Source organism: Patagioenas fasciata, chromosome 1, assembly GCF_037038585.1.
Source record: "Patagioenas fasciata isolate bPatFas1 chromosome 1, bPatFas1.hap1, whole genome shotgun sequence".
In the NCBI taxonomy this organism is placed as follows: Eukaryota; Metazoa; Chordata; class Aves; order Columbiformes; family Columbidae; genus Patagioenas; species Patagioenas fasciata.
The window spans coordinates 105,830,147-105,858,116 of record NC_092520.1 but is presented as its reverse complement, the minus strand read 5'-3'; the positions used below and the strand labels follow the sequence as shown (position 1 = coordinate 105,858,116).

Below are 27,970 nucleotides of genomic sequence, written 5' to 3'. Positions count from 1 at the left end.
TCGAGAAACGACCACAGGTAGATTTCTAGCTGAACTTTAATGGCATCTGTATTGGAAAGTTGCAATGATGTTTTTGTATTCCACTTCTGAACTCGGAGTAAACTGCGAATTTTTGTTTCTATTCACCATTACCATCTCAAATCCAACCTACTGCATGCCAAGTAGATTTTTTTGCAAAATCCTAACAGTAAACTCAAGTCCCCTTTCTAAACCTTTTATTTACTACCTATGTGTCACAGAACATATTATTTGTTTTCTAAAACTGCAAGTATATTACCAGCCCTTAAAAAACAAAACAAAACAAAAAAAAAATAACAAAACAAAACAAAAAACCAAACAAACATAAAAAATAAACAACCAAATCACAAACCCACCACAGTCTTTTTTTGGGGGGTACCATATGTATTAGAGTGTAAAATAAGCTATTAGCAATGTTTTGTGCTTTGTTTACTCTTCCTTTTAATGAATAGTAGAGGACTGTATTAAAAGTTTGAGAACTTCTTGGAGGTGAATTGTTACTGTTATTCATTGACGTTTGTTTCTTTTGATAAAATTAAAATTTGGAAGATTGATTATATTTTAGTGAAATCCCTATTCTAATAAGAACCAAATCAGTTTATTTGGCATTGAAATTTTTCCTTGTACCTGAATTTATTTTATGATTGCAAAAGAGAAATTCAGAATAGCAATAGTAAAGTCACACATATCAAATCTTCTATGTAAAGACAATCTGTATCTGCCTGTACAACACAACTGTTTATAAGTGGAATAATATTTGTCTAGTTCAACTGAATGTTGTTCCCAGACATTTTCTTTAGGACTCCCAGTACTGTATAGTAAGGTTAAGAACTGTAAAAAATCTAGCTTCCCTTTCTATTTCTAATCTTTCTTGCTCTTTCTATAGTAATAATTACATTTGTTATTGAAATTTACACAAGATATGGGATAATACATGGTAATCTGTTAGTTGGCCTAATTAGTCCCCATTAAAAATATTTTTTAAGTGCTTTTCTTCATTCTTTTTTTTTTTAATAGTAGGTAAGCCATAGTTGTCAGAACATTTTTTTTTCTGTATGTTCATACGATTAGTTTTTTTTTTTTCTAGCATGTGCTATTTGCTAGAGTTTACCCAAAAAACCCTGTAAATGGGATACATGGGCTTTTAAAAGGTTGCACATGACAAAGGATGACAAAACTCGTGGATTTTTATTAAGTTTACTTTGGCAGTCTTATTCCTAGGGCAGTGAACTTTGTGCTTGCTTGCTTATTTACTTATTTGTGGTTGAATCAGTATTTTGAGGATCTCTTTTGTGTATTCATTTGTTTAAAAATCTTGAGTTCTGGCAATCAAAAATAAAGCATTTTGTCTCCAGCGCCGCCGTTTTAAATGCTGCTGCTGAATTTTAACCACTGCATTAGATTGCAACCTCCATGCTGTTAACCACTGAGCCAAAATGAAATCGACCACTGCATTGAAATCAGAGTTGGCAGTTGTATGCGGACTTGAAGGAGTTGGTAATAGCAGTGCTCCCGCGTTTCTTTAATGGGGTTTTTATTCTCTGTTTTCAGTTTTAATGGTGCCATTTTGATTTAAAGACCGCTTCTTAATAACGATGCACATTTTTATTGAAATATTTTCAATGTAACCTAAGAAGAAAATAACAATAAAGCCATCCGTTAGGAGTGGTTTCCTCAGAAACAAAATGTTCTGTCACGTACTCCTATGATAATGCAGCATGCTTGTTTTATTTATAAAGCAATCTTGTGTAAGAAGATAAGTAAGAAGATTTCTTCATGTTTTGTGAACCTTTATTCATGGTTAAAAATTGTAAAATGTGTTTATGTTTAATAGAAGAAGTCTTGCTGAGGAGAGATTTTCAGCTTTTGAATTTACATTTTGTAACTTTCTTTTGAATCTGCCTCACCAAGCATATGAAAAATGAGCCTACTTGCATGGTTGACCTCTTAGTGTTTTGAAATTCTTGTTTCTTATTAATAGGACTGGATCCCTCCCAATTCAGAGTCCATCACCATTACCATAAAGATGAGGAGAACGATGCCTTGCTTGGTGGCCCAGCTCAGCTCACCGATGAGGAGAAATACAGGGATTGTGAAAGATTCAAGTTTTGCTGCCCAAAATGTGGAACAGAAAATATTTATGATAATGTCTTTGATGGTTCGGTTAGTTTTTGGGGTTTTTTTGGTTTTTGTTTGGTTTTTGTATTTTTTTTCCGTTTCATTTCTGTTCATTGGTGAGGGAGAAAAATACTTGTAGAGAGAACGGGTATTCAGATGGGATTCGTATGATGTAGGAGAAGATACCATATCGTTTGAGTCTTGCTATTTATAGCTTGGGAACCAAAATTCGCTGATAAACCAGTACTGAAGTATTTTTCCCGTTTTTTGCATTTCAGCTGTGTCGTCTAGCAGAACATGTGAGATTATCTGACTTCATTAATCTGTTTGCCCACAGCCGTGAATGATTGTTGCTGTAACTTTTAAAAGAATCCTTATCTTAACACCTTTGTAACTTCCAGTTCTCTATTTAATGAAACTTTCATACAGCAATGGCATTTTCTTATCCTAAATCATATTAATTGGAACAAAGTGTTTTTGAAACTTGTGTCTATCTTGCTACATCCCACTTCCCTTCTTGACAGTAAGGTTTTTCTGTGTTATCTTTCCTTCTGTCTTTGCGTATTGAACATAAAAAGTCATAGGGGTACATTCTTGTTGAGAAGTTCTGCCAAAAAATGTATCTCTGACCTTGGATCACAACTTGAAATAGGGCCAAATATTTAACTCTGCAGCGATGTTATGCACGTATTAGTCATTGGCAAATTAGCGAGCTTCAAAGTAGTTGAAAACCTTGAAGCTGAAAGCAAATAAATCTTTTATCTAAATTAAAAGTAATTATTTTAAGTTAATTTGGACAAACAGCAGATGTTTTGCATTTTTTTAAAATCAAAATAAAGCAGCCTTTGGAAGCAACTAAGAGGAAAAGACACACAAATCGAGTGATACTTTGTGAATCCTTGACTTTTGTTCATTACAGCTGTAAATAAGATAGTTAATTGCATGTAGGCTTGACAACTTGCAGATGGCCTAACAAAAGAAACCCCTAAACCAAATGAAGAGCCCCCGCTTTCTTCCACCTGTAATTATTTAGTGTTATGGGTGGGGCTTTAGCTAAGATGGCTCACAAAAGCTGAGTCTTGCCTGGAAAGAAAATTTTCTAAAAGTTGTATAACTGTATAACCTACTAGGTTGTTCTTATTTTAATGAGAATAACAGCAACTTATTTTCAGCTGTTCATGCAGCACTTCCAGGTTCTGAAATTTTAATGTCAGGTGTTCAGAAGGTTTTGAAAGTCAGGGGATTGAGATGGTGTAAAACCGTAAGAGCTGTTTTTGCACTTGGAGAAGATAAAGGATAAACATATAATTCTTGTTTAGTGAAGTTTGTCTCTACAGCCCTGTTGATAATTTCGTAATTGGCATCTGTAAGGTTGATTTCAATGTTCTGATAAGGGGGTTTGGGCAGAACCTTGGTGTCCCTGATAAAACAACAAACCTGTGTTGTTTGGAGGGAGATGGGGAAGTGTGATTGAGTTTTTTTACTCGACATCATTTTTTGAATGAGTAACTTTGTAGCGGGTGAAGAAGCATGCTCTCCAAAAAAAATCCTCTCATTAAGAAGAAAATGGGAAAACTGTAGGTCAGAGAAATCTATATGGCTGTGGCAAACTGTAAGGGGAAGGAAGAAAGCCTAGACTTTAGGGGCCCCTTATGACTATTGTTTAAAAAATATGTATTATGTCTAAACTCCTGTGATAACTTCTGCTTCCATCATCTGTTGTCATGATGCATGCTGGTTGTACACTTCCATTTTCAGGGACGATTTCTTGAACCCAGCTTGCAAAGATGCAGTAAGACTGAATGTGAAGAGTCTCCTTTCAACCACGTGGTTCAAATGAACAACAAATTACTGTTGGATATTAGACGCTTCATCAGAAAATACTATAATGTAAGTATTCAGAAAATACTCTGCCATATGAATTGAGTTTCCTAAGTAGTGCTAAGTTTAACGTCGTGTTACTTTTGTTTTGTATAGTCCAAAGTAATAGCGTGTAACATCAAAACCCAACTTCATGAAAATAAAACAATCCATTAGTGATTTACAATACTAATTTAGAATGTTTGTTTTCTCAATTCAAACTCAAGTCAAGATAGTCAGATTCATTTAAATTTTTTGTAACTGTATCAGCACTATTACAGATGTAGTAGCTCTGTTTTCCAGATTTTTAGTATTAAAAAATACTTTTGCAGACAGCAGCTACAATGCTAAGAATTATCGTTGTAGTTAAATAGTAAGTGTGCATTTTGTGTTGTCTTTCATTCTTCATTCTTACGGAAATTGCAGGTGTTTTCTAAGCTCTTTTTTGGAAATGTGATAATTTCTGAACATATAAACACTTCTTTTGAAGGTCTTTGCATCAAAAGGAGCACAAAACTTTATTTGAGTATTTAAATTCAGGCAGTATTTCACAAGGTAGGATAGATTGTCCCTTTCTGTCGAAGTCTAAGGTGGATGACTTGGACAGGTGAAGTTAACAAAATGCACGATCTCGCCTTACTTTATTGCAAAGTCCAACTGGCTGCAAAATTATTGTTCAATTGATACTACTGTACATATTGTATTATACAATGTGTTATTAAATAATATGTCAAAGTAGTGTGTTTACACAGATTGGGTCTGTATAAAAGTTACTTCTGATTAACTTTTTTATATTTAATGTATGTACATTATGATAGTACACAGTGCCACATACTAAGTAATTTCTAGCATACAAACCGCTAGAAGACATGTGCATAAGGTGTGCAATAGTAAACTCCATGAATGAAGGAAGATACATTTAAGGGCAGGAATAAAATAAAAATTCTTATTACTTATAAGAACAGAAAGTGGTGTAGTATTTTACTCTGTTCTCCTTTTATTTTTAAGACCAAGCTGTGAACCAAACTGTGAAATGTTTCAATATTGAACATTACAACTAGCTTACATTGTATTAAAATCCATTAAGTATCCTATTACATGCTCTATAAGATAATGAAGTGTCCTTCAAAAGGAATTCATTTGCCCTTGTAAGTAAAAGCTTTCTAAACTCAGTTATATTTTTAGTACTGAGAATTTACTTTTAACCTAGTTAGCTATAATAATAAGGTTTAAATCTACTTTTTGACTGTGGAATACATTCAGACTCTGGAAATGCAAGTTTACTTTATTCTAAAAGTAATTTCCAAGTTGCACAATAATTTTCCTTTTGCAAAAGGGCTTTCCATGGAGTTGGGCAAGTAAACTTTTTGTCCTGTTAGCTCTTAGAAAGTCAGATGCTGTGAGTTTTAGTTTATTCCTTTCATCAAGTGCTTGTAGTAACCACATAACAGCTGGAGTTGAAATACATCAAATGGGTGCTTGTACTAATATATATAATCTTATAAGCTATAAAGACAACCCAGAAGTAGTATGGCAAAGAACTGTCTGAGCAAAACATTCAAGGAAACTTTGAGATGCTTATTTAATGGTCTCCTATTGTACTGGTAGCATCTGAAAGGCACAGAAATATCAATTTTAAATAGACATATATATAATCTATATTTAAAATTTTTTTTTTTTAGATTTTACTACTGTTTGTGTGTTGGTCAAGTGGTACATAATACAAAACATAAAATGTGAAAATGAATGTTTTAACCTTTAAAATAATGAGCTGCGTTTTATGAAGACAGCTCTATTAAGAGACTTATGGCCTGATACACAGCTCACTGAAATGAATAAGCTTACTTTTTTCAGTGAGCTTTGAATCACTTTTTTAAGTGTTTAAGAACATTGCATGTTGTTTCCTTTAGTCTGTTGAAATGCTTTTACATGTGGTTGTGTAAATTTAGGGGTTGGGTGAGCACCATCAAATTTAGAAGTGCAAAATCTGCTTGCGCTTTTTGGCACATAAACCTAAGAAATTAATAAATACAATGGTGATATGCTTCTTTCCTTTAAAAAGATGCAAATGTAAGTGCATAAATATAATTTTGTAAGCCTTCTGTAATCCCATTGTTTTTGTACAGTACTCGCCTTAATATAAAATTTTCTGCTTCTGCAATCATTTTTTCCATTAAGCATGGAAATGTTTTATATGTCTTCCAAAACATATCCACCATTGCTCCAGTATTTATGGGTTTCTTAATGGTATTAGCAATATCAATTTTTATAGTCTTACTCCAAACTGTAGATATATATTTTTAAAATGACATGCAAAGATTTTATCTCTTTTCAGAAGTGCATTATTCTGTAAGAGGTTGATCCTGTTGTGTGCTTTTTTTTTTTTTTAATTCTGCTTCAGAAGAGCAAATAGATGAAAAGAGAGAGAAACGCTAGCTAATCTAAATTGGGAAATGAAGAGGGCTTTTTTAAGCATGAAAATTTCATCATCTTGTCAGCTGGCAGAATGCCTGCTGTGTGGATTCACAAAGGCTAAGAATTACACTTTCATGAAATTTTCCTCACTAACTGCCCTGGTTAATTTGAAAGATAACCCACTGTTCTAATTCATTCCTCAATTGGGCGGTGCAGGTTTTATCTTTGATCTGACAAAGCATTTGTGTTAATCGTTTTGGCCCTCTACTAGACACTCTTGGGATTGTGCTTTTACAATAAATGTGTCTGTGATAGCTCTTTAGTCTATTATACTTACAATAGATCCATAGAACTGGTAATTAATTCTGTACTGCTTTGGAAATCGGGAAGAATAGGTGTAGCTCTGTCAAGTGCTGCTGGGAAGTTTGTTTAGCTAGTTCATTTTTGAAGTGTTACCCTCAGCCATCAGTGAAACATCCATGCTAGGGAATGGGTGAAAGCTGAAATGTGCAAGTATAAATGGAAAAACTGACCAACTGTTGTGCATAAGGGGGGGTGTAATTTCATTTATAGTAAGTGGATCTAATCGTTATGATGGAAAACGTTTGTGTTTCCCACTATAATAGCGAAATGCTCATTTTTGAGCACTTGGGAAATAAATGCCAACTCTTAGGTCCCCTTTTAAAAATCCTGGTTAAAAGCAGTATTCAAATCCATAAATTAAAGCTTATTCAGTATTAGCTGTTCAGATGTTAGTTTTGTGAACTAAAAAGAACTCAATAAAAAACCACAGCATACTGTATATGCCATTTGAGCAGTAGTAAAATTCATACTGAACTGGTTGGACTGGGAAACTGTTGTCCCTGAGCAGCAGGTTTTGGAATCTTGTTTTTAAATAGATACCTGTGGTATTATCAGTCATATATTTATAGACTAAAATCTGTTTTTATAGAGATGCTCTTTATATGCTGTCTAGTTAATAGTGTATGGTATCTTTAGATATTTTTATGTTTTTCAAAATGCATAAAATGATGCAAACCTTGAACGGGTTTTTGAAAATATTGAAAAAATCTTGCTCCAACCTGTATTGCATTGTTTTTGTTTAGTGGTCTCTTTCTAGTGCAGCACTGTAACTCGCAGACAGAAGTGAGTTTGAAGGCCGTTGAACAGCACTAAATAATCTTATACTGTTCAGCTGCAAAAATTCAGTGTTCAATAGCCCTCAAAATTTCTCATTTCTTACCTGTGGTGGGGTGGTCTACTGCTCGCACACTAGGTCGCAGTATAAAAGCATATTGGTACACTTTTCAAGATCTTGGAATTATTATTTTTTATATATGTGTGTGTATTGCGGTTCTGACTAGTGTATGTGTCTTCTTGGGTTTTGCAGTAGTATTTTGCACACTTAAAAAGGTGAAAGATTCATAAACAAGATAATATTATGAGGCAATAGCATTCACACAGGTTTGGGGATTGCACGGCGTATTCACTTAAGAGAACAAAGATGACAGGGCTTGTTGTGAACCTGGAATCTCCCACACTGCAATCAAGTGTATTGCCAACAACCCACAGGTGTACACCACATGAACAGGTGAAAATATGATTGTAGATGGTGGTGATGACTTTTGTAATCATGTCCTCGCAACAGTCATGTCTTGAAAGCTTTTTGTGTTCGGTGGGTAGGCAGGGGTAAGAAGTTTCTTTGGAAGGAGAGAAAGGTGCTTAGTAGTGGCAATAGTACAATATTTTATTTATTGTTGGGCTAATAGTACTAGAACTATATGGGCATGTGATGAGGAGTAGGTGGGGCCAGAAAATAGAAAGAATTGTGACACCAGCTGATGTGGTGGGCACAATCAGATAGCTGGAATCTGCTGTCCAATTAACTCCAGTGATTATTTTGAGTTCTTCCTGTTTGTGTGGAAATGAGTTTCTGAGTCTTTTCCAGGTTTGAACTTGTTTCACTGTCATTTTGGTTTATACATACAGAAACTGAGACCTTGATTTTTAGTACTGAAAGCTTCCAAGTCAAGGCAGAATGGAAATCAGTTGGAGTGAATTCTATTCACAGTTCTCTGGGGACCTGAGAGAAGGAAGGGAGATTGCCACTGGATTATCAAGAGTTTTTTCGTCCCCTCCACAGTAGCATTTTCTGATTCTTTGCTTGATTGGGGTTGACAAATGGGTTGTATTTGGAATCAAGTTTTGGTTGACCAGGAGGAAATTAGAAATATCTTGATTATTGAACAGAGCAGTCAGTATTCTGCTATCTGAAGGCATTATACATCTGTCTTTGCTGATCTAATTTATGTTTATTGCATAATAAAAGATAACGCTTTGGTCACCATGTGTACTGCATTTTGGGGATGAGAAAGCGGTTGTCACAGCATTCATAGCATCTGTTAACTGGAATTGATTCACTATTACTGCAACTTCTCCATGATCTGCCCTGTAAAGGAATTGTTTGTTTTAGACTTACAGCATCAATATAATTTTTAGTGAAGTGTTTCAAAGTAATGATCGATACGCCTTTACAAAGGGTTTCACTCTCTTCATTGGATTTTACTAGCCATGATGGACATGCATCTGTCTCACTGATGGCTGAGTGAGGCTGAGTGTGACTCCCTGTGCTCCGAATTGTAGCTGCAGAGAATGAGTGAGCATCAGCAAAGGAGTGGTATCTGTTTACTGGTGATTCTTCCTAGTGGTTAGTCCACAGTCTGATAGTTTCCCAGAGAAGACTTAATGACACTAGATATCTCTCAACTCTTTGTAGAAAAGGCTCCCCAGGCTGGCCACCACATGGAACAGGTGCTAAGAAATGGGAATTGCTTCAGTAGAGTAAAACTAACTTTGTAATTTCCTCTGTAGGCAGAATACAGGAATGTAAGGGCTTGTTATCACAATAATTTGTCTGCTTAGGCTTATAAATGGCAGTATTGTGAAGATCGTGTTGCAGGAAGCGTGCCCAGAGGTAAATATGGTCATGGTTATGATTGCCACCAAGTGTGTAATGTTTACCTAGGTGATTGAATCACTCATCTAATAACAAGATGTTGCTGTCTTCAGAGGATTACAGAAAGCACTGGCTTTGAAGGTACTCTGCTGGAACTGATCTGTTGCCCCAGTCGAAGTGATGATGAATTTTGGCAACACTTAGACAGCATGTTTGTGCTGCAGGATAGAGATATGGTTGTAGCTCAGTGTATCTGATCTGGCTATAGAGTACATGGCTTTGGTGTACCAGTAGCAGTATTTGTTATGAGTTTCTGTAGCCAAGAATTTTAAATCTTGGGCAAATCTGTACAGCCTATGGAGAGGTCTGCCACAACTGCATTATTAATAGTGCCTGAACAAGCTACTATGAGAGTAAATGTACCCTCCTTTGGACATCTGAGATTGACAGAAGTGCTGTGGATGTTGTATAGCTTTGTAGGATTTGCTTCTTCTGAGACTACTTTAATAATGAATCATGAATCACAAGAGGATTTATGATAACTCACTGGTCTTGAAAGGGTCAGCAGTTGTCTTTCTTCTTTTTACAATGGTTTTAGAGAGCCATTTTAAATCTGTTTAGATTTTTGTTATGTTCAATTTAAATTTTTTATGGAAAAGGATCTCACTAGTCTCTAATTAAAGACAATACAAGAAGCAGAAGTCGAGGTAAACTAATTAAGGCTTTAAGAAAGTTTTAAAAGTTCTCAAAGGATTTTGATACAGTTAATGCCTTATACTGTTATATCTTGGAACAACAAATTATTGAAATACCAAACCAGATTAAGTCTGTTGTATTCTACAGAAACTTTTAATAGAGAATGCATTATAGCCAGTTTGCTTGGGGATGACAGAAGTTGACAAGGTCTGTTGGCCGTGAATTCATGATGCTGGTGATGTGTGTGTAACTGGCAGTGCTCACAGCACTCAAGCACCTCGTGTCCCTTGGCAGAACTGAGGTTAAAATCTGAAGCTGGAGAGACCACATTTGCACTGGACATGGTTACTTTCAGAAGGATGAGTTTTTTTGACATTCATGACCTAAAGACTATGTGGTTATCAGAAATGTTTTCTTAGAAGTCACTAACAATACAGGAAATCCATGGTAGAGTGCTGATTTTAGGAAGTGAACATTACTTGCATTAAACCTTAAAAAAAAAAACCAAAAAAACAAAACAAACAAAACAAACAAACAAACAAAAAAAAAACAAACAAAAAAAACCCAAACAAACAAAAAAAAACCACAAAACAAAAAAACCACACACCAAAAAAACCAAAACACTAAAGTGGATCCATCTGTGGTAATTCAAAGTTGAATGGACATATTAAAGACCAAAGCATGGAAAGTTTAATAATAATTGTAAGAAATCTAAATTACCTATCATGAAGTTTCATAGTCTTTATTATGAACCTGCGTTCAGTTTTAAAAGAAAACCTAAAACAAATTTTGTAGTACTTGGGAAACTATTTTTTTTTTTAATGTAGTTACCTTCTTTTGTGAACATTTTATTTGATGCTGTCTTTCATAGTCCACATTCCTGAAGATTATTGCATAAGAAAATCATGGGGATTGGGAGGTGACAACGCATACACGGAAAACTTCATCTCTGTTTTCCTCAGAATGCTTTTCCTTGGCATAGTGGGAATGCTTCTTGCATATTTTTATTTTTTCCTACCTTTAGATGTTAATAGAATTATTTTAATTTTCTGGTTTAAAGCAACTAAAATTATCAAAAATATTTCCAGTAGTGTTTATTCACTGCTATATTTTTCGGTAAGCTATTCTTAAAAAATTAAATAAGGTGTTCCAGAACAGAAGTGGTTCCAATGTTCAAAATTTCATCATATAGAAACTTTGTAGTTAGAAGGTTATTTCAAAAACATTCAACTTAATTTAAACAGCTGTGTAGTTCTTGATGTTATTTAGTATTTTGTGCAGCAAGACAAAAAGAATGAATGCATTCAAATGGGTAGTTCAGACCTTTCAGATTGGTTCCTGGAAGTAAGTCAATGAGCAGTGAGTCTGAGCAGCACTATTTGGCTGAGCTCCTCTGCCTTTCTGTCTTCATTCATGTGCTTAGGGGTGGGGAAGGCAACCCCCTAGCTGAATGACACTTCTAAGGAATTATAGGTTTTACAGTAGCCAAGAGAAGTCTGAGCAGTACCAGAGATAATGCAACAAGTTTTCTATAAGATTTCCTATATCTTAGGAGACACCAGGGTCAATTCTAGCAGCCTGGGCTGTGTTAGAGTTGACATTCATTGCTTTGCTTAACTCACGAAATTTGTACTTCTACAGACTTAAGTTTTAAGAGCAACAGCTTTAAGAACCAGTGAAGTTTTGGATTATCCGAGATTAAAAAGAGATGTTACTTCATTTTAAGTGAGAATGTTCCCATCTGCAGGAAGAAATGGCAAAATAGCATTACATTAGGCATGGCTTCATAAAAGGGGTTTGCATTTGCTTCACTGTGTCCCGTTCAGAAGTCAAGGTCTTATAAGTGCAACACAGTCTCTGTCCTCTACAGAGTGCCAGTATTTCCTTCAGTGGATATATGCAAGTGGATTTTTTTTTTTAATCCCCAGGCATTGGGAAAACAACTGCTTATATGCCTGCTTTAGTAGACAGTATGAGTCCAGAGCCTTGTTCCAGTGTGTAGTCAAATAGTAAAGCTGTGCTCCAAAACAGATGTTGGCCCATATGTAGCATCCTATGTGTAGGTCTCTGTAAAAAGTCCATGAAGCTTATAAATCAGGTTGGCTGGATTTGTCTTCAGATTGTATTTCATTATATGGTATCTACTGATGGACTTTACTCCTACATTTTACTGAACATTAGTTACTCTATTACTATTATTCTTGTGAAGATTTTTTTTATATTGTCTGGGGTTTTTCTCTGTAAATTGAGCCTGGTGAGTTGATAACTGCTTGTGCTTTAATCCCACGTGTTCTGTGATGGTACATTTTTTAAAGACCTTTTTATTTCTGAAGATGAAGCTCCCCTCCCTATTTCCATGCCATGCTGAAGATTGTTCTCTTCAGTCTGCCCACAGCAGCAACATCCTACAGTGAGGGCGTAGGAGGGGGGAAGCTGTGTACTCCTGCTAAAACTGTGACAGCAGGTAAATGACAGTCTCTATCACTTTCTTTCATCTGAAGAGTTTCACTATCCAGGTATGTTCAGCCTAGTAGATTGTGTTGGGCTTTGAATCCACAAATGTACAAGAGAGAAACATTTCTGATATTCCAAAGGTATACCAGGGTTCTACATTAAAATTAAGGCTCTGCAGAATTTGACAAGTAGATGCTTTCCTTTCCTTCTGAATGAAGTCACTATCTTTGTAAGTGACATCTGCAAGAGAGGCATCAAAATCCATGACTATCAGTGAAGATCTCCAGATAGAAATGTTTATGCAGTGACTGAAGTCTTTCCATCTAAAAATAAAAATCTCAATTTCAGAATTGTAGCAGATACTCCCAATGTTTTGCATCTTTATCTTCAACCTCCTATGGAACAGTATAAACAAAATGCTTGTTTTTATCTTGTCTTTTTCCTTTCTGTATTGATGGCTACAGTTCAGGTGTGGAAAACAAGGAAGTATGAGCTCCCAAATGAATTTCTTTAATTAATACAGACCTTGACAAGAAGATCATCCCAGAGATTTATTTAACTGACATTTTTCTTGTGTTCTTTGTTCCTTTATTGCTTGTCACACCATCTTTGAAGATTATAGGTATGCACATGTAGGAGAGCATTTTTGTAATGATATGCTTTCCTTTCCTAATGAAAATACGGTTCATGTAGCAATGTTCTCCCTTTTACTATCATTTGATGGAAGTTTCTGTATTAATGCCTTCAGTTTGGATTATGTATATTTTTAATGTCTTTTTTAAGATGTTTGCATTAGCAACACTCAATTTCTGCACTCTGCTACGCAAGTAAAGTGTTTAGTATTGTGCATATTTTACAGTCAGTATGTCTTAATTATTGTTTAAATTTCTAGAATTTACTGGATTTGGAAGAATTATCTGCAAGGACGAAATAGGAGGTGGAGTCAAGTGGAAGTGTATCCTCATCAACTCTGCAGTCAGCCCCCATTCCTTTGAGTGCGAGGCAACCCAGCTGTGAGGATTGCTGGCCACACTCTCATCAGAGAGAGAAAGGGGGAGTAGGGGGTAGAGAGAGAAAATTAGCAAGACAAAATTCCTCTCTATCAATCCTGTCTTTACACAAATTCAGACTTCTGAGTTCCCATACGTGAGAGTGTAACTTAATTTCCAAATTACATGATGAAAGCACATCTGTCCCAAAATTAATACCTCTTGAGAATATCATAATTGTATATACTGAAAATAATTAGTATCTGTAATTTGCAAGTCATAAATGTCTAATTTTTAGCGAAGTTGTTTGTTTCCATTTAAGATAAATTCTCAATTTAATATCCAAAGCAACATTTGACTATACTACAAAGGGGCCAGAATTGTTTAAAAACAGAGAACCCCCTCATCCCCCAAAATCCAAAGATGCAAAATGGCATATGCTGAATTCTGTTGCAGAATATAGCATTAGATTTCTGCAAGAGCTTTGTAATTACTGTAATAATTTTTATTGGATAATACATACTTTTTCCTCAAACTGAGGCAATTCATGATCTTGCAATAGAACTAGCAGATACCAAGCTACCCATTGACCGCCTATCAAGCACAAAGATTGAAAGTAGAATTTGAATTTGGTAGAATTTCTCTTTTGTTGTATATGTGCAGGTATATAGATGTGTGTATGAACAATAGCATTAAGATTAGTACAACTATTTAGAAACATTACATTGTTTTTCAGTAGTTCATGAAATGTTGGTGATGCTTTTTCACATTATTCTTTAGTATTTGCATCTATTTTTTTATGTTAGTTTGAAGGAAGCAATTAATCAAATTTCCCCTCCCTCCTGCTGCTTTCTGCCCCTCTTTTTCTTTCTGTGATAAGGGATCAGTGTTTACACTGTCTTGTTCCTTAAATGGGGCATCTTTTGGGTATCACCTTGTTAGTGTTTTGGTTTTTACCCCAATTAGTGAAATAGCAATAATGGACTAAATGGAATTGTGATACGGTCCTTGAGAGTTTCCTGGCTGATTAATCACAAGGCAGTTTTAGGATCGAACATCCCTGCTCTGTCCCCAACCCTTCAGTGAGACCAAAATATGTTATAGGGACTTCATAATTAAAATTCTGTTTGATCTGACTTGTCTTTGGAGACTTCCCAACAAGTGTGAGTCAGGCATCTTTAGGCCTCAGAATTAACAAAATAGGCCTATATTATCTGCCAAGATATGGTCAGGGATTACTCCAAAGTTTTATTTTCCATGTTTTCTGCCCGGTCCGTTTGTGAAGGGCGTCCTGAGACCAATGACAAGATGCCATTCAGATATCAGGTGACATTCAGAAAAAAGCTTGAGTAGGAAATACCTATTTGAAGATCATCTGAGATTGTAGTAAAAGTAAGGAAAATTACCCAAGAGTGATTACAAGCTTTCATAATGAAAAGTACATTTAGTTTCTATATAAATTAAACTGGTACCTTTCTAGCCACAGATCTGTGCGTTAGAAGCCAGCATCATAACCAAGGCTTAGTCTCATACTGATGGGGTCAGTGTGATTATGGGCGAGTTCTTTTTCCAGATAAACGACATCTAGGCAGATCTTTTTCCCTTCCCTTCTCTCTGCTTTCATCTTAATTGCAAGTGACTCTTAACTAGGAGTTTTTCCACTTTATCCTCTAGTGGTGAACCACTAAACTGTCTGGAATGGATCAGGCATGATATATCGCACAAGCAGGCTGTTAAAAACTGTGTTTCGAAAGGAAAGACCGTCGGAGTCAGAAACAGAGGCAGCATGACATCCTTAAATAGATTTGTGAAAGAAAATGCAAGATATACCTCTCCCACTATGTGGTGATTTCTTCAGATAATTTCTTCTAGCAGATTCCATTAGTAGTTTTTAGGGTATTCCAACTATGTCTGAATAGCAATATTAACAATGGAGTTTTTCTTTTTATGTCTCTTAAGTGTTTTTGAACTCTTAGAGCACCTTTCATTTTTGGAACCGATGTGTTAGAGCATTGTCCTGCTCATGGAAAGTGATGGAGTAGATGTTTGGAAAACATCATTCCTAGTGGTTAGAAGTGTTATAAACTTTAAAATGTGCACCCTGGTTTGCCCCTCACTTGAGGACTATCTCCTGAAAACTGAGGAATGAAAAATCTGCCAGTCTACAAAGCACTGCAAGAATCTAGTCTTGATGCTGGAAGCATTAAGGCTAAATATCCATTCATCTTTACACAGGTCCTGTAACTTTTTACATTTGCAAAATTTAGGTGACGGCATATGAAATAGTTTCAGTTGCTGGTATTAATCTTCAATGATCTCCACCAGTGGTCTGAATGAAAATAGATACTGCCTGGAGTTATCCATACCCTTAAGTAATGATTATTTAATATAACATCCTTCCTCCCCAAAGAAAATAGTCCTTGCTGTTAGCTTCCACTCACATTTCTGAAATGGAAGCAAAACTGGCCCTGCCTGTGTGTTTCCTCCTTCGACATGCAAAGAGCTTGGCATTCAGTACTGATGGCACAGAAACTTTCTGGGCAGCAGAACATTGAGACTGAAATCACGGCGAAGCAGAGATTTTCTTTTTTCCTGGTACTGAGACTTTTGAGCTTCTGTTAGGGTTGTTCTTCTGGAAAGAGCACTGTGTACGGCATGAGAGAGAGCTTGAAGTGGGACAGAATTGTCCCAGCAGCAGGGAATTTTGGGGGAAGAGATGACAGCGTTGGTTTGAGCCTGATCTGTTCACCTTCTGTGAAGAGCTGAGGTTCAACAAGAAGTGTGAACTCTTCCTCTCCCTTGGCAGGGCAGTGGACAAGCGAGCCTGCGAACTCTGGAAGGTGTCTTTGTACTCTCATCTTGTTGCTTTGGTTGAACATTTAATACCTTCAGTTATGTCACAAGAGCGGTTAAAACCCGAGTTAAAATTAAATCCTTGAGTGAATCGCTACATTGCAGTTTATTTCGTTACGGAAAATGTGAGTCCACAGATAAGGCAGCCAGTTGATTGGGAGAGGAAAAAAAACACTGCTTGCCACCAGAGGAGAAGCCATTGGACTATCTTAATGTTTTACTAAAATGTTACTTTCATGTTCAGTACTTTGCAAATACTTCAGATACTTTGTTTGCAGGTGGTCTTAAAAGGGGTGCTAAAATAGTGATCTAATCCAAGGGTTAAAAAAAATCATATTATGCTCCACTCTCTTGCCACAACTTTATTTAAGTATTTGACTTTGATACTAAAAGAACAAAAATCTACTGTGAGCTGTGGATTCAGAAGAAATAAATGGCTTTTGCTGACACATCAGCTAAATTGGTTAGGAAAGAAGCCACACAAAGGCTCCTTTTGGATTATAAAAGATGTTTTTAAAAAGAGTTACACATTTAATGAGTGTGTCTGACTTGACTTTTTGGGCAAAAGTCAGCTTCTTGTTGGACAAAGCTGTCTCACTTTTAGGAGATACCAACACAGACAGTGGTAAACAAATTCCTTTATTCTCTATTCTGTTCTGTATTGTTGCTCTCCATACTGACTGCTCAGTAGAAATCTTCCATACCTTTCTGTTTCCAGAGGTATGTTATCAACAATAGCTGCCATCTCAACATACCTTTTCTTTCTGGTGACAAAATTATATATACTGAACTGCCTATAAATCAACCATATTCTCAAACATTTAAGCATATCTAATAATAGTATTTCATTATTATGGCTAATGCTTTTTAAAAAGTTGAATTGTAAGACTCTTTTTCTGAATAGGAGAGTGGTAAGCTAATTGTTCCAACTATTCAGAGAGTTAGGAAGTTACTGCTAAGTTGTTAAACGGGAGAAAAATCTTCCAGAGTACAGGACATCTACTTCATTGAAGTTGTGCCTAATACCAAGTTAGCTTTTATAGGAGGTGTTTTCTTACTGAAGAATTACTTTGTTGCATTACCTAAAGGAAAGTGGTGTTTCTTTTTAATTGCTTTTTTTTTAACCCAGCAACCGTTGATTTTTAGAGCAAGGTGGTGTTAAAACTATCAGATTATGAAAGCTCTGCTACTACTTCAGAGAGCCTTGAGCCATCTTTAGCATCTTTCACAAGAGGAAGAAAAGGATGCGCTTTCCTTGAACTTAGCAGTTTGGGCCATTTTCTGTAATCTGGTAAATATAAATTGTATCCTGATTATCCATCTATGCCTGTCAAGCATGTTTTAATGGATGGATGAATGAGTCAAATCCTATGCATGGAAATATACAAATATGCAAAATATGGGTCTAATTATAAGGCTGCTAAATTTACACAAGGTCAGGTAAACAAGGCACTATGTAATGATTATTAATTGTTAATAATGCCTTTGACAAAACACATTTCTGCTCTGAACACCTAACGTTTTTGTCTGTTTCATTATATGAAACAGACAAATCGATCAGCTATTAGGAAAAAAAAAAAAAATAAAATTCCCCTATCTTTTCTTCTACCTCCCTTCCATAATTGCTTAACAATTATTTACAAGTAGTGAGAAGGGTACTATTCTGAAAAATAAAAGTGCATTCAACGGTTATTTATAAAAGTTCCACAGTAAAAACTGAATACATATATTAACATTTATTCGTTGAATAAATGAGTAAATTCATTAACAGCTAACTTTTTTCCTCATAAGGTAGTACTAGAATCATTGAAGCTCCTACAAGCTGTTGTCCTATGTGATGAAAAAGAACAATTTTTTCTGTGTAAGAGTTATCCTTTGAAACTGTTTTTAATTTTTAAAAAGTGCTCAGTCTGTCTCGCCTTAACTCTGTTGCCCTTTCCTTCACCTTCATCCATGTACCTTTTAAACTTACCTTCCACTTTTCTCTTGTGTCTTCTGGTCCACTGTAAATGTTTGTCATTCACAGTGAATATGACAGATGAATATGAAGAAAAGGAGAGGAGAGAAACAAGGCTGAAATGTGAAATATGAGGTTTCCTTGTTAAATGAAACTAAACAAAACATGAAAATGCAAATTTACTTTCTTTGCTAGATACATATGTTTATATTGGGTTTTAAAGTTCTGTGAACAAACAGTAAATTTGGACAGGAATGGTGAAAGGGATTGCAGGTAGAAAAAACCTATCTATAATGCATTGCAAATGCCAGCAGCCCTAACTTTCTTTCAGCACTACCACTTGCTTTCTGTAGTGCTGCCACAATCCTAAAATAACATATTCTGAAGATAAAACAAGTTTAAACCTCCTGAGGAGTCAAATACATTTGGTTTAAATACTGAGGAAAAGTTCAGTTTTTCATGCTTGTTAGGTTGTTGCAGCCCAAAAACATAGACTAAGTATTAACCTATGAACCAAGAAGTTTTATTTAATGAAGGGATTTGCCCTGTGTAGTATTGGTCTCTGATTTTAGCCGAATGCCTAATGATTGAAGGAACGACCTCAAAGACAATGTTTTTCAATAAAACATTTGTTAGGATATGCAAGTTCCCTCTTAGTGGGTGACTTATCTGCTGAAAGTGGAAGCATTCACACCTGCACAACTGTACAAGTCTACTGCACATACAGCTTTTGTATGTGGCACTTGGTGGCAGGGAGTTTCAAAGGCTATTCGATAGTGTCTAAAATATTTCCATTCTTCACTGCTGTAGTTTTGTCATCTTTTGAGCTTCACTGAAATTCTATTTTGAATTGCAAAGAAAGGTAAACAAAATAAAAAGTTTAACATTGATATACTTCATTGTCTGCATTTCTAGGCTTTCTTTTGTCAACTTCTGTTTTCATTGACTGTCTTTTGCACTCCTTTTATTCCCCTTTTGCCATGATAGTGGTGGCAAAACTAAGTATCAGCAGGCACTGATGTTCACTGATGTGAACTGTGGTTTTGATGAGTACACAAAGGCTATAGCTATTTGTCAAGATCTTTTTCATCTCTTATGTTTCTCAATATCCATACATAGAATTGCTTAACATAGATTGTTTTTAGCACTGCAGATGTTCAGACTTATGTCAGGTACTGTATTAAACACGTTTCAACTCCTATTAATCCTGGGAATTTGTAATAAAAATCGTTCTTTCAACTAGTCAATTTACCTTTTTCATGATAGATAAATTTACTTTTTGTAACATGCTTGTGGTCCCTCTGAGGCTGTTCTTTATTTTCGAATGTTTGTAGAAAGTGATGTTATTTCACTATTCCTGGTATGTTTATAACCACTGGAAAATTTATTGTATCATACTTTTTTTTTCTTTATATTTATAGAGCTGGTTTTGTTGCTGTTCTTTGCATTAGCTGCTTCTATCTGGTTTTAGTGATGTACCCAGGATTGTAGAGAGCAATTTAAGCGAGGCCTCTCTGCTGCCTTTATACAGAGAAATGATTACTTTTAGTCCTTTGTTCAGTTTTTTTTCTCTGCTGCTTTCTTCTCGTTCACTTTTCTTTTTGATTAGTGTATTATTTTAGCATAATTTTTGCCTTTCAGCGTCAGTGTCTCACTGTGAGCTAACATTTATCATTCTCGCCTCTCTCCTCCCTTCCTCCCCAATATCACCAGTATTATCCGTGCTGGTTTTTATATTTATGTTCTTTTATCTGTTGCGTTTCTGAATCTTTCCTATTTTCCACCCTTGTAAGAACTTCTTCCAATTTCTATGTAACTGTCACCTAAACAGTTTCTACTGTTGATTGTTTTGGCTCTGAGCAGAAAACCTGGGTGGTAAACTGCCTTATAAGCTTAGCAGAGGCTGAACTTTTCCATCTTCCAACACAAGGAGCTCTCAGTTCTGATATGAATTATTTGTCTTTTCTCCTACGTCAGTGCTCAAGTAAGTTTGGAATCTTGCTACCAAATTGAGTTTGTTTGGGTCAAGCTGACCTCCATGTGAGATCCCAGAAGACTGGTTGTTTCGGGTTTTTGCAGGCCTCTAATTTTGGTTTTCTAATGTTGCTCTTTTATAACATGGAACTAGTACCAGTAGGTAGATTCTATTAGCTTAGTTCCGTTACTTTCTGTAAATTATTCAAATGATCACTCTTCTCGCTGGTTAAAAAGGTACCTATGAATGTTCACATATCCCGAAGGCTGTTTGGTAATTCAGAATTATTCTTTATTTTACAACTGTGGTACTACAAACAAAAGAAAGTGTGGCTACATAATTTGGTCACTTGGACCACACTTGGGGCAATTTCAGCCACTGGTTGGATTTTGGAGCTTGAGTGGATTTTTTATTTTTTAACTAATTTCAGTAAGGGTATATAGTGCATTGTTACTGATATATTTTTATTTTATTTCCCTTCAACTTTTATGCATACTGATAAGTTTAGTCTGTTTTGCAAATACTTACTAATGCTATAATACGTTTTCCCATATCTCCCTTCTCAAATTTTTGCTGTTATTGATTGAAGATTCAATTGAGAAATGTGTTTAGAACCCTGCTTTCTGTGGTAATCATAGAAGTCAGTGGGAAGACAAGAAAATTGTATTGAAAGAAATTGTGTGCGTGTGTGTTTTGTGTTTCAGCATAGATTATCTCTGCCAAAATAATAGCTGTCATTTTGTTCTTGTTATATTAGTGGCCTGTAGCTTACTACTACCCTTTTTGCCGTGCTTTTGTCCATTCGTATGATTGTGAGTAGAAAAATTTTGTGAAGGGCCATAATTTGGGGGCTTTATTATGCTAATAAAATCAATATTTTGTTATCTATTTAAATTAAATATTCCAAGATGGTGACCCCACTCCACCCTAGTATCAAAGCTGCAGACCTTAACATTCAGTGACTTTGAAACTTGAGTTCTGTTTAGAATTTCATGTCATGCCTGTCGCAGGAGAAAAAGATGGAAAATGTATACGCTGAGCCTATAGGACTTCCTGCAGTGCTTATTAATCCTTTATGGATCATTTGAAATGTTTCTAGTTTATTTAAGCTTTGCTGCCTGTATCAGATTGTTCCTGCAAAAAAAAGGAGAAAGTGATCATGCTTTGAATTTTTAAAAATGATCTCACTTTCAAGCAAAAGCACTTTTATGCTCCATTAGAGTTGAATTTGCCAAACTCTTACATCGCATTAACACAAGCTTTACTGGATAGATAAACGTGTTGTTCAGAGACTGACTAGAACTTTACCAAACTGCATATTAAGATTTTGTCTTCTTGCAGTTTTTGTCTTGAATATTTTCTTCATGCAAATGGGCGGAGAGGCAGAATTGTTTCATTAAGAAACTGTGCAGCGCAGTTTTAATCTCTTAGGGAAATCAAATTTAGTAGTTCAGTATAAGACTAGAGAGTCTGGTAACTGCTAAGCGTGGCATCCTTCTTTTATGGACAAGTATTCAAAGTTTATATACATAATTGGGGCTCTGCTTTTTTGTTTTGATGCTGTTTTTAAAATAGGTGATAGAGTTTTAGAATAAATGCATTATGATTTTTAGCTTGTAAGACAAAAACAAACCTCTGGATCCGCAGGCAGCAGATGAAAACTCTGGGTAAACTTATCCTGGTGGCAAATTAAGCAGTAGTCTGCAAATGGAATCTACCAGCACAGGGGTGAGTTTGCCATTGAATTCACTGTGCTTCACAGACATACAGAGACCAGCAGGTCCCTTTGTAGGAATGGTCTAAAGGTTGAAATACCCCTGTTTTCTATTTTCTGGGATTCTTTACTCTCAAAATATATTTTCCTTTGTCTAATTGGTAATTATATTTACAGGTGGTTGTGTTGTCTTGTAAGTACTACTTCCAGGGAACTTTTAATTGTTGTGTGTGCTAGTTAGGCCAAGTTCTTTATTATAATGTAGGTATACTATCTCTTAGTTTTACTGTTTCCATAATATTTTAATATGCTCTCTGCCCAGAATTATCTTTTTCAGGCATGGGTTATATGAACTTTCTGCCTTAAAAATCAGTAACTTCACAGCAAAATGGAAAATTATTTGTTGTTAGTCTCTAGAAAGTCTCTTGTAAGAAGTCACATTCAATACTGGAATCTTATTTCTTCTGTTTCTGTTATTTCGTGCGGTTTATAACATAGGAGTATAGATTAATATCAATATGCAGTAAAAACGTCTTTTATATGTTTATGTGCTTTTACAAAATGCTTATTGTCATAGTAACTGAGGAAGTCTATTAGGTTAGCATATTTCTTTAAATGTTTCTAAAACATACATAAAGTATTATCCAGGTATTACACCAGAAAATTTAAGTGTCTGGTTTTTTTTGAGGAGGCACAGACTTCCTGAGTGCCTATGCTAGGACATTCTGTGTTTGTGATCATTATTCCATTAGAAAAACAAAACTCAAAACCAGACTAAAAAAAAAAAAAAAGCAAAATTATTTGGAATATTAGCTTAAACTTTCAGACATTTTGGGTTTTTTGTGTATGTGCGTGTGTGATCTGACTTGAATTTTAGTCAAAGGAAATTCAAAAAAGGAAAATGTAATTTTTATATATATATGCATGTGTATAAGTGTTGCATATGTAAATATATATATAGCACATATGTATCTGATGGAATCTGGGAAACAATTGGATTTTTTTCCTGACAAAGTAGACTAAATAATCTGAATTGTTCATAGTGTTTGCTTTTAATCTTCTGTCTCACTTTTCCCATCTTCTGACCTTTCTCATTTGTCTCTATTGCTGTCTTCTTGAGTTTTGATAAGTTAATAATGCCTGAGTTGTGCTAAGGCCAATTTAAAAGAAAAAAACCCTTCAAAACACTCTAATATGAGTGAAAGTGTTGTCACATGTTAGAGAAGTTCCTGGCTTACAATAAATGTGTCTAGTTTAAGATAGGTATTTGAGGAAGGAAAGATTTAATTCATAAAGATAGAGGTAACTAATTGGAGAAGTCAGGGTAAATTATTCTGGTTGAAAATACTGGATGATAAGGGTTTGTCGTAGACATCTTCATTTTGCTGCTGATTACTCTTTCTAAAGATAATGGTCTTCACTGAGTCATACATCAGCCTCTACAAATGGTGTAGCAGTGTTTCTTGTAGTACTTATGCAACTGTTTTGGCCTAAGGTGGAACTTGATCTTGCATATTTCTTGTCAGCAGGATGAGAAGAGAGGTTCTACCAAACTTCCTCCATGTTCCCCTGCGTTACATCTGTTAAGAAACGCATGCCAACCAACCCAAAGGACTTGCTGCTGATAATATGGGGTGGGGTGGGAGAGGCAAAAGAGGGGTGAATTGCATTCAGGGGTTTTTTGGTTGGGGTTTTTTTTTGTTGGGGATTTTCACCTTCCCAACCGTATCGCCTAATGATATATGCCTTTGATGGGTTGGGTGATGTTTTATTTTAATAAATTGATGTGTTTGCCAAGAGCATCTTCAGCTGTCGTATGGAGCCTTAATGTTTTGTTTTGTTTCTCCCAGGCCCAAATATTTGGAAGTTGTGAACTATTTTGTGATTACATTAATCAAGTTTGTTTCTCTCTTCAGTAGTTCTGCTGGCATTCAGAGTGTCTTGCATTAACTCCTGTTAGTACCCACCTGTGACAGTAATAGTCATAAGTTAATCCTCAAAAAGCTGGAGACCATTCTTATGACTGGATTCAGTGTTGCTCAGGCAGCATATACTGCTGTCCTGCAGCTGGTCACTGGGAATTCATCAGCACGGAACCTCTGCTGTGCCATAATCAACTAACATTTGTTGAAATGAATTATAAAGGGAAAGATTTTGTTTCCTTTATCCATCACCTAGAGCTCTCCTGAGAGTGACTTACTCTAAGCAACAAACATCAAATAGCTCTGACTACTTCAGGATGAATTACAGTCATTTCTGAAGGCTGTGGAGAATTGGATAAACATTGGTAATCATTTTGGGGGTTTTGCTGATATCAGCCTCAACTAACCGCTATGACCACCTATTCATTAATTTTAACATCTAGCTTAGTATGAAAACAAAAATTCATTACTTGCATCTTTTCCACATAAAATAATTTCCAAACTAATTATCATAGAATTATAGAGGAATTCAGAGTGAAAGGGGCATCAGGAAGTTGCCTGGGGCAGTTTTTCACTTCAAAGAGGGATATCTTTGAAGTTAAATCCAGCTTCAGAGATGCTCAGGACCTTGTCCAGCCATCTTTTTCCTCACATCCTTGGTCTGGCCCTCCTGAAGATGTAGCTGTCTGTCACAGCACTGCATCATGCACTGCCCCATGTGCCACATCTCTGCAGTCACCACGAGGTCACAGGTTTCTAAAAACTGTGCACAGTCTTCCAGATCTTCTTGCTTGATCCCTGTGCTCCACGTCTTTGAGTAGGGGCACTTAAGATGGGCTCTGAGTTGTGCTGCATTCAAGGGGAACATGGAAGCTTTCCCATCATGCTGTCCCCTGGGTGTTTTGTCACTACTGCTTGTACTGTGACTGCTCTGCAGGCTTTGGTCACCATCCCAAAAAGTCATCCTCATTAGGTTAGCAAGCCTGATGGAAAAGGTGCTATTCCCCTGCTTTGGCAGATGGATCTTATTACTTCCCACTTTGTTACTGAGGAGAGGCAAAGGATCAGTTCCCTTGACCTGCTGGTAACACTCTGCCTTATGCAGCTGGGGATGCTGTTGACCTTCTCTGCTACAATTACATGTTGCTAACTCATGTTCAGTTTGGTATCCACCAGTTCTGTGTCATCAGCAAAACTTGCTGAGGGTACACTACCCCATCATCCAGATCATTGATGAAGGTGTTCAACAGGACTGGACCCCTGGGCTACACTGCTACTTACTGGCCTCCAGCTAGACTTTGTGCCACCCTCTGGGCCTGGGTGTTGAGCCAGTTTTAGACCCACCAAGTTTTTCCTACCACTGACTCATATTCTCTAGGTTTAAGTTACCTTGTGTCACCTATGCTTTTCTCCCATGAATATACGTAGACATTTTCATCGAGTCAACTCTGTCTTTTTTGATGGTAAGAGATGGCTCTTGAAGGTCTGTTGCTGTTAGGCCTTTTTTTCAAGGTCTTGAAGCATTGTTTATGGCTCTTCAGTGTACCAGTTAGTTTTCTCTTTTCTTTAACTATTGGCATCAGGACTGCATGTGCTCCAGTATCTTTCTCACCAGTAGCTGTGAAGAAATTGACCTCAGTACTCATACACAGTTCTTCAGTATTAAATTGCCACATTTTGCTATGTCTGCCTTTAAAGCTTATGTTGAATAACTTATCTACTATGACTCCTTTTCAGCTGATAATTTGTGGCACACAGTATCCCCATTCTGGAGATGTGAACTCTAGTCTTTATTCCCAGTGTGTCATTTTTGTTTCGCTGTACTAACGTGTATTTTGTTTTCAATGAGCACAGTTTACCAAACCAATTTCCTCATGCTTATCATTATTTGCTGCTCTGCTTTTGTCATCTGTACATTTTGTCTGAATTGATTTCTCTCTTCTGCTAATCACTGATGTAAATTTTCAAGAGTGTGAGTGTAACCTTTTCTTTGTGATACATCACCAGAATCCCTCTTTATCCCATATTGACAAATGCTTACTTGACTGCCATCACTTTGTGTCTCACGGACAATTGATTTTTTTGAGACACTTCAACTTTGCACCTCTTAATCCATTTCTCATGTACTTTATTAACACTATGCAATGCTAATTCTATTGCAATGTCCTTTGGAGGTAAATCAAACACTGTTCAAGAGATTAATTGTAGTACATCTGCCTTTCTCAGCCATACTTGTAATCTTATGAAAAAAATGAGCTGTCGTGCTTGGTTGAGGCTTTTCTGTATGAAAACATGTTGGCTGATGCTAATTGTGTTCCTGTTCTTAAATTCTTGATCGGTATCTGATGCATACAAAGAGTACATGGATCGTTCTGGTTTGCTTGTATAACTATTTTAATGAAAATTAGCTTTTTGGTAAATACATGTGTCTCAGTCTTTTGCGGTAGCTTCGAGTGTTGAGAAGTACAGCAAGTAACGAATCTTCTGGGCTCTAATAATACAATGAAGTTCACGCGTTTGTTATATGAATATACTGAATTTTGAAGACCTATTAAATATTTTATTACTAGCAAACCAGAAGATAGTTTTTAATCCTTTTTTGCTACTAGACTGTATTGTGCGTTTCCAAAATACAGGAAGAAGTTACACTTCTGGTATTTTGTGCTGTAAACAATTTTAGTTTTTTCATCACTTTGACTCAGTTCTATATTCTAGTTAATACCTGTCTTAATTTTTCTTGTCAGTGTTCTCCTTCAGAAAACTTTTGATATATGTCAGCAGCTGTTTGCTTTCAGTCTCCATTTCTTACACATCTGTTTTATACATTCTACAAAGTTAAAAATTTCCTTGTAATTTTGCTTGTCTTAAGAAAAACAACTTTCAAGTTGATTGGAACTGTTCTTTTACACATATAAAGATATAATCAGGTCATAATACTGGTTGCTAAGTAGTCACAGTCTTCTGCTCCCGTCATTTAATTGTCTTTACCTGAGGATTTGTTTCAGACATTTTTTTGTTAACTGTTCTCTCTAGATTTTAGAAGATATTAGTTCTAGAGACTTTGGACAACATGTGTCTCCCACAAACTCAAAGCAGCAACATTTTTCTAGCAGATGGGAGTAACAGGTAACCTGCTCTGCTCTCAAGAGACTGCAGCTGGAAAAGCGCTCTTGGGGCCTACTAATTTCAGTGTTGAGCTGTTGGCTTTAACAGCCTTGCAGGTCTCAGTAGCAGATAACCTTTTAAAAAAGAAGGGCTAGCGTCTCGGAAGAATCATTCTTTACCTGCTGTTTTTATGAAGTTTGTTCTTCTTGAATGTGATTAATTTTTTTAGTGTTAAGTTAAAAAAAAAATCTCTGCAACAAAAATGTCCTGTTTATTTTGCTTGCTGTGTCTGTTACCAGTGTATAAGCAACAGAAAACAGTCTCTTCCCCATTTTCAGGTCTTTTAGTTCAATGAGTTTGTGACAGGAGTGTGTTTCTATTGAGTTGGCTTTTTCTTTTAATGCTTTCACAGGAGCATCAATTGCTTAAGGTCCGTCTGGTTATTTTAGTTGGTGTCTAGAGCAGTCTACGTTGTCAAACTCCTTGATGACTTCTGGGCCAACCATTCCCCTCAAAGCAGGTCCAACTTTGATGTTAGGTCAGGTTGTTTAGGGAGGTTCCACAACCTGCAATACCACTGTGAGAGCAGACAGGTCTGTTTTGTGCAGCCCTTTTTCCTGCTTCTAACGCGGCCAAATTCATCCTCAGTGGTCAGGCAGACAGTTCCAGACGGTCACACCCATTTCTGTGAGAAAGGAGTGGTACTGGCTGGCTTCACATCAGTCCATTTGGAAATACTTTTAGTAATCTGTGGCTTATGTAATTTGTTTCCATCCATATGGGTTGATAGAAGTAGTTATATTTATATATTGGAGAGGGTAGAGAGGAGGTTGGCTGTGTATCTGGGACCTTTTAGTTTGAGACTCAGCAAGAATGGCATCAAGAACAGCAACCAGTCGATTGCGCTGACTTGTTCCTTGGTATTTTCTTTGTTGCTG

The 27,970-nt window shown here is 36.1% G+C and overlaps 1 protein-coding gene across 1 annotated transcript in view; it reads left to right on the top strand.

Moving 5' to 3' along the window:
* Window positions 1-27,970, top strand: part of POLA1 (DNA polymerase alpha 1, catalytic subunit) — a 203,162-nt gene that overhangs the window by 91,631 nt on the left and 83,561 nt on the right. Inside the window, exons 33-34 of the mRNA XM_065859431.2 lie at window positions 2,000-2,181; window positions 3,895-4,026. Of these exons, the coding sequence (XP_065715503.1) occupies window positions 2,000-2,181; window positions 3,895-4,026 (314 nt within the window). The remainder of the gene's footprint in view (window positions 1-1,999; window positions 2,182-3,894; window positions 4,027-27,970) is intronic.